General features: G+C 44.2%; 1 protein-coding gene across 1 annotated transcript in view; it reads left to right on the forward strand.

The window, feature by feature from the left end:
• Positions 1-1085: 1085 nt before the first annotated feature.
• LOC103728744 (lipoamide acyltransferase component of branched-chain alpha-keto acid dehydrogenase complex, mitochondrial-like) overlaps positions 1086-7246 on the forward strand; it is a 10908-nt gene continuing 4747 nt past the window's right edge. The window contains exons 1-2 of the mRNA XM_029560402.1: positions 1086-1192; positions 5608-5731. Of these exons, the coding sequence (XP_029416262.1) occupies positions 1142-1192; positions 5608-5731 (175 nt within the window). The 5' untranslated portion in view covers positions 1086-1141. The remainder of the gene's footprint in view (positions 1193-5607; positions 5732-7246) is intronic.

Raw genomic sequence — 7246 nt, forward strand, 5'->3', positions numbered from 1 at the left:
GGCATTTATACAAATGTATTACATATTAAGCTAAGCTCAGTCTCCCTCTCTCTCTTGCTCTCTCTTTCTCTCTCTCTCTCTTTCTCTCCTCACTTGCTTTTTTTTTTAAAGAAAGGGTCTCATTCACACCTAAAGACTGAATTTTATGTTTTGAAAATGAACTTCTCTCGCTACACAGAAATAACAAATATGTCAGTTTTGTATTTAGAAATGTATTAGTAGCAGGGATGTTTTCATAATTTTCAGAGAGTATGCATTCTTCATGAATACTTTTGTATTGCTGCTTGCAAATATGTATTTCCAAACTTGAAATATAGGTGTGAACAGTGTGTACCAGTTTACAAAAAAAGGGGGGGGGTCTCACAGTGTGGCTCATGTTGACTGGCTTTCAACTGATGGTCCTCCTTCCTTCCCTCCCTCGTGCACCACCAGTGCTCTAGCGTTCTGGTGTTTACCAGTTCCATTTGACCCGAATTTGACATTTGTTCAAGAAGCAGGTAAATCAGGGTTGTAAGTCTGTGACATCCGTTGCTTATGCCAGTTTCCTTGAATCTACCTGCATTCCAGATAAAGGCGATGACATGTTTATTTTAGATGTTAGGTTATCTTTCATGGGGAAAAGTGTTGAGAAGCCAGGTTCAACAATCAAGAACTCAGTGGGAATAAGGAACGCTAGTCACGGTGGTGTCCCTTGTGGACTTGTGGAGAAGCAGGGCTTCAGAGTCTTGCTACAGAAGTATCTAAACGGCCCATTTTTCTACAGTACTCGTACAACACACCCTCTAGAAGGATGTTTTGCTACTGAGCCTTCGGGTCTTTTATTAACCTTCTCCAAGAGCGTGCCCTTTCGTGTGTGCCCTTAACGGGAGTTCTCACCATCACCTGGACCGAAAGGATGGTTGTGGATACCACATCTAGCCCTCACAGCTGCCCTCCCTCCCACTGCTTCCCCTCTCCCCCATCCTCTTCCCCACCTCCAGGGGCGCTCGGCCCCGCCCCTAGCCCGGGTTGGCTGCTGGGTGGGAGGCTCGTTCCTTCGCTCCCATTGGCTGCTCAGGGAGGTGCGTCTCCCGTCTCCCCATAGGTCGGCTGGAGGAGGCGTCTCTCCCAGCTGTGCTGCGGTGGCTATTTCCGGAGTAAGATGGCTGCAGCGCGCGTGCTGGGGGCCTGGAGCCGGAACGCTGGCCGGCTGGTAAGTGGGATTGGGTGACTCTGAGGTCGGAACGAAGTGATTTGGTTGATTTCGTGATGGGTTGCTTTCTCCTCCGGGTGTCACGCGTACTGCGCACACGTGATGGAGACGCCGAGGGACGCATGCAAATAGAGCAGAGAAGGCGGCGTGCTGGCCGGTCTGGGACACGCACGCTCTTCCCTAATCTAGGCACCCATCTGCTCTCAGCCCTGAGGTTTCTACATCTCCAGGCTCTGCCAGCCTTTCACCTGCTCACCTTTGATTGAGCACCTTCTATTGCCGGACATCGTAATAAGGCGCGGGAGATGCAGTCATGTATATTCTTTCAACACTGAGTACTCACCGCGCGTCAGACCCCGGCAATATTAACCCTGGCCTCGGCATTTGCAGTCTAGAGGAAGAGACTAGCTAAGCTAAGAATGTCTCCTCAAACTTGAAATTTACTCTGTGGCTTGTGCCTCTCTCTGTCCGCACCACATGGTTCCAACTTTGTTTTGGTTTTGAGACAGGGTCTTACTCTGTAGCGCTGCCTGGCCTGGAACTCACTGTATAGACCGGGCTGGCCTCGAGCTCGAAGAGATCCTTTTGCCTCTGCCAACCAAGTGCTGGATAAAAGGCATGTGCCGCTAGCCAGGCTCTTCCTAACTTTTTATCATTAAAGCACCCACCCATCTCCCATCTCTATTTGCCTTCAGGTCCCTGTAGTCTTTTTGTTTGTTTGTTTGTTTTTGTTTTTTCGGTCTTTTTGAGACAGGGTCTCCCTGTAGCCCCAGCTGTCCTAGAACTCACTGTGTAGACCAGGCTGGCCTTGAACTCACAGAGAACCGCCTACCTCGGCTTCCCAAGTGCTGGGACTACAGGTGTGCACCACCACGCAGGGCTGGTCCCTGTAGTCTTAACAGCAAGCACGGGCATATCCCATTAATAAACCTGTTTTGTCCTAATTGCACAACTTTCTTCTTGAGCACAGCCTTCTGCCATTTCTCTAGATGTTTCTGCAGTGGTTGGCTCTTGATCTTACAAAACCTTTTAAGAGCCTGCTGTGTGTACCAGTTAGTGAGAATACAGCTGTAAAACAGATACCAGCTCTCTCCTGAGTTCGTAACCTTATAGAGGAGACTAGGGAAGAGGGAGATGGGGATAGACAGAAAGTTCTGGACAGAAAGTCATTGCATTGAATGCATCCAGAATCGCTATTATGGAGCAAGTGGTTAGGGTTACAGGAACACACAGAGGCAGACAAGTGGACACCTATGGAGGGAGTGAGGGTCAGAGAGGAGTTCCCAGAGGCCATGTAATAACTTGAGATTGTGAAGGATAAATTGGAGGTAACCAGAAGAGGGTTCTTGTCAGCAGCTCCTCACTAGGTATTAAAGCTGTCCTTCTTAGCTGAGTGTGGTAGCCCACACCTTTAATCTCAGCACTCGGGAGGCAGAGGCAGGTGGATCTCTGAGGATTCAAAGCCAGCCTGGTCTACTTAGTGAGTTTCAGGCCAGCTGGGGCTACAGGAAGACCCTGTCTCAAAAAGACCAAAAAAAAAAAATTCTTGGCTTTTGAGACATCAGCGTCATGAGACACCAGTGTCCCAATTTATTCTCACATGTTTAACTGCCTGGTTCCAATCTCCTTTCTTTCCCTAGGTTTCACATACAGTCATTACTGCATAGACATTTCAGTCAACGATGAATTTGATAGCAGTAGTCCAATACTATGCCCTTTCCTTGTTTATATATGTATAGATAAATAAACACAGTTGTGTTAAAGTTACCCACAGAGTTTCATAGAGTAACATGCTGTACAGGTTTGTTGCATACACTAACATGCAGCCTAGCTAACCCATTTGGTTTGTGCATAACGATGGATTTCTCAGAACACAGATCTGTCATTAAGTGATGTCTAACTACTTCCTAAGAACTCTGATTTTGGGTCTCTGCATGTTTGTTATCTCATTTCTTTGGATGTAGTCACTGTCTATGCTGCTGATTTCCTCATGGTCCCCAGTCTTCTAACAGAGCCTAATGAAGGCTCATCCTATAGCCTGCTGTCATGAAACCTCCAATTGCATGATATGAGGTATTTTTTCAATTGCCTATGCATATGGAAGACACCTAACACTGATTAAGTGGCTCATCAGGGACTGTCATTTCAGCAATTCGTTGGCCCGTTCCCACAAGGCCAGAAGATTGCTACTACCACTTCTCAGTATTTAAAGCAGGAAGAAGGGAGGGATAATGCCAGGCTGACTAACCAGCTAGAACAGTGGTACTTACCTACTGCTATTACAGGAGAGCTTGAAAAGCTAGCCCTCAGCTGTCTCACTGAGCCATAATGCCTCAAGGACACACCAGCTTCTCTGGGCTCCAGAACAGAGTCCTCCAAGCTGTTTCTATTGCTTCTAGCCTTAACTCTGAAGAAATCTAGCCATTGTTTGCCACATCATCCTTAATTGAAGGTATCTCCTCAGTCTTTGCTAATTGGGCCTATTGCTTCTGATCTGGCCCCTTTCCAGTTCATTCTCCATAGTCTAGCGAAAATGACCTTAAAAAGTAAGTTCTTGCTTAAGATTACTCTCATGGCTGAGAAAATTTATGATTTGGACCTTCCCAACATCCAGGTTTCATTCTTTATTTAAAACCTACACATTCCACCCTCTATTAGCCTCTCTTATCCACCGTCCCCTTCTTTCCCCCTTCCACATACCTGATTGTTCGTCTTTTACTTCTTTGCCCATTCTTAGATTTCACATATGGGAGAAAATATTCTATATATGCCTTTGTGAGTATGGTTTGTTTTGCTTAACCCGATGATCCCTAGTTCCATCCATTTTCTTGCAAATAACGTAATTTTCTTTTTCTTTCTTTCTTTCTTTTTTTTTGTCTTTTTGAGACAGGGTCTCCCTGTAGCCCCAGCTGTCCTGGAACTCACTATGTAGATCAGGCTGGCCTCAAACTCACAGAAATCCACTTGACTCTGCCTCCCAAGTGCTGGGATTAAAGGCATGTGCCACCACACCCAGCTCTTTTTCTTTTTTTAAATTCTACCATTTAATTGGACATTGATTATAGACACTAATAAAATAAGATCAAAGTCAAAGCATCATTTTTCTTATACACACATGAACCTACTCGTTCTACTCCCAGCTACAGGATCCCTTCCCCTTACTCCACACTAACCTCACTAGAACTCTCTGAAACAACTTAGCTAATCAAGTGCACCTTGTGCTTGCTCTTGATTCCAGATCTTTGCTCATGGATTTCCCCAGATAGGTTCTCTCAACATGCTCACAGATCTCTGCCTGCTTCTCCTTCCCCAGTCCTGAGATTAAAGGCCCTTGCCACCACATTCAGCCTTTAAAAAAAAAATTTAAGCTGGGTGTGGTGGTGCACGCCTTTAATCCCAGCATTCAGGAGGCAGATCTCTGTGAGTTCAAGGCCAGCCTGGTCTCAAGCCAGCCAGAGCTACAAAGTGAGACTGTTTCAAAAAACAAAGCAACCCACAAAAAAAACTAGACAAACAAAAAACTTACATTGTTCTGGGCAATCAGGATTAGACAGAGAACAAAACAGATGGAATCCCTTTCTATATACAGTATTCTGTGGAGTGAAAGATAAAGCAGATAAAAGATAAAGCAGGTGATTAACACAGTGCCACAATGGGGAAATGGAGCATGCCAGGGGAACCAAGCTGGATGAAGTCAGCTTGAAGTGAGATGGGAAAGTGAGTGGGCATGGCCCAGGAGGTAGGTGTGTTGCAGATTGAGGCCATGGGGAGTAAGGCAAAGTCTTCAGAGCTGGGGAAATCCATGAGCAGACGTCTGGAATCAGAACAAGCACAAGGTGCACTCAATTAAGTTGTTTCGCAGTTTAGTTCTTGCTTAAATAGAAGTACTTCAGAAAACAACTAATTTCATAAGCTTGATTGTTCTGCCAAGTAGTCTGGATTTGCCTAAGTAATTAATTATTGACACTGTGATAATGCTTGGTCTAAAATAGAACTGAATGAATTTTGATACGTACTTTAGGAGATAAGCTGTTGAGATAATGCGTACTTTTTTTTGAATTTTTATTATTTTTATTTTATGTGTATGCGTGTATTGCTGCATGTAGGTAAGTGTATCTGCAATACCCTGCAATGCCCACAGAGGACAGAATAGGCTGTTGGGTCCCCTGGAACTGGAGTTATGGACATTTGTTAGCTGCTATGTGGGTGCTGGGATTCAAACCTGGGTCTTTGGCAAGAACAACCAGTGTTCTTAACCACTGAGCTGTCTCTCCAGCCCCAATAATGTATACTTTTATTGATGGGGTGATGGGGCTTTATGTGTACTAAACAAGCACTCTACTCTTAAGCTACATACCCAGCCTCTGAGATAATTTATTAATGCTTTTTGTTTGGTTTGCTTTTCCCATCGATAGGTTTGTGTTCGCTATTTCCAACCATGTAGTGACATACATCTTTTCAAGCCAAAATGTGTATGTTTCTTGGGTTATCCTTCACTCAAGTTCAGACAGCCACATCATTCACTGAAAACAGCTCCTGGTGAGTACATCCTAAAATTGCAAATGTGCTGGATAATGTTTCTTTATCAGTGTGTTTTTCTTTTCCTTAGTACTTGGTACTCACCAAAGTAAAAAAAAAAGTTGGCCCTGTGTTTCCAGTCTTGCTTGCCCGTAGCAATCCATTTATCATTTTCTTTAACACTGTGTCTTTTTACATTTGGGGTTGGGTTATGCCAGGTCACCTCTTCTTTACTGTCTGACTTTTCTAGGTACTGAAATCAGCACTGATCTGACCTTGGTTAAGGTAAATTGTTGACGTAATGAAAGCAGCTTTACAAACGTGTACGTTATCTAGGGGAGTTCTAGGCAGATTCTGCTTTTCCATGCTCCTGTATCCTGACAGTGTGAACTTTACTGTTTTAAGTGAAACACTCAGTCTTCTGTGCTACAGTGCTGTGATAAAATCAGTGACTGCACTGACGGGAAAGTTCCCTGGCTTTTATCATATACTTACCTTTCACCCAACTAACTAACTTCTGTAAATAACTTGCAGCCTTAAGTGTTAGATTTGGCAAAGGCTTAAGAATGTTTTTCTGGTGTTCTTTTGAGAACCCTGATAAAGAACCCCAAATTTATTATATTCTTAAGCTTTTGACCCATACAGGACACATGCACTGGCCATGAAAGTAGATGAATTCTAGGCAGACTCCACTTTTCCAAGCTTTTTAGCCCCCAAAATAGCCTAAGACAGTATAAAGTTCACAGTCACCACTGTTTTGTTTTAATTTTTTTTATGTGAGTTTTTTGACTACATCTATGTAGGTGTACCTATGTCATGTAATACTCACCAGAAGAGGGCATTCAATCCCCTGGAACTGGAGTTACTGATGGTTGTTAGCCACCAGTGGGTGCTGGGAACCAAGCCTGGATCCTCTAGAAGAGCAGCCAGTGCTCTTAACCAATGAGCCATCTCTCCAGCCCTGTCACCACTGTTTTCAAAAACATTTTTATTAGCCTGTTGTGGTATCACATGACTTTAATCCCAGCACCCGGGAGGTAGAGGCAGGCAGATCTCTCTGTGAGATCAAGGCCAGCTTTGTTCAGAACTACATAGTGAGACCCTGTCTCAAAAAAGCACCCCCTTTTCTGGTCACTCTCTTTTTCTTTTTTAGAACCCCCTTCTTTGCATCCCCTTCTTATCTTTCATCTACACTCATGCCTTCTACCGCCTAGCATTAAACACTTTTGAATCTGTAGCTCTGACTAAAATATCTTGCTAACTGCCAACTAAACATCTGTTCTAGTGTCCTATGTATAACCCCAATTCCTGAAACTGTCTTCTGTCTTCTACAAATCTCTTCTTCCTACATTGCCCAACTCAATACATAAGCTAGAAACCTAGTGTCAGGATCAATCCATTTACTGAGCCTGTCAGCTTTATACTTTATGTGTTTTGCTTTTTTTTGAAACAGGGTCTCCCTGCAGCCCCAACTGGCCTGGAACTCACTATGTAGACAAGGCTGGCCTTGAACTCACAGAGATCCACCTGCCTCTG

This window comes from Nannospalax galili, unplaced genomic scaffold, assembly GCF_000622305.1.
Source record: "Nannospalax galili isolate Female #2095 unplaced genomic scaffold, S.galili_v1.0 scaffold5212, whole genome shotgun sequence".
NCBI classification, from domain to species: Eukaryota; Metazoa; Chordata; class Mammalia; order Rodentia; family Spalacidae; genus Nannospalax; species Nannospalax galili.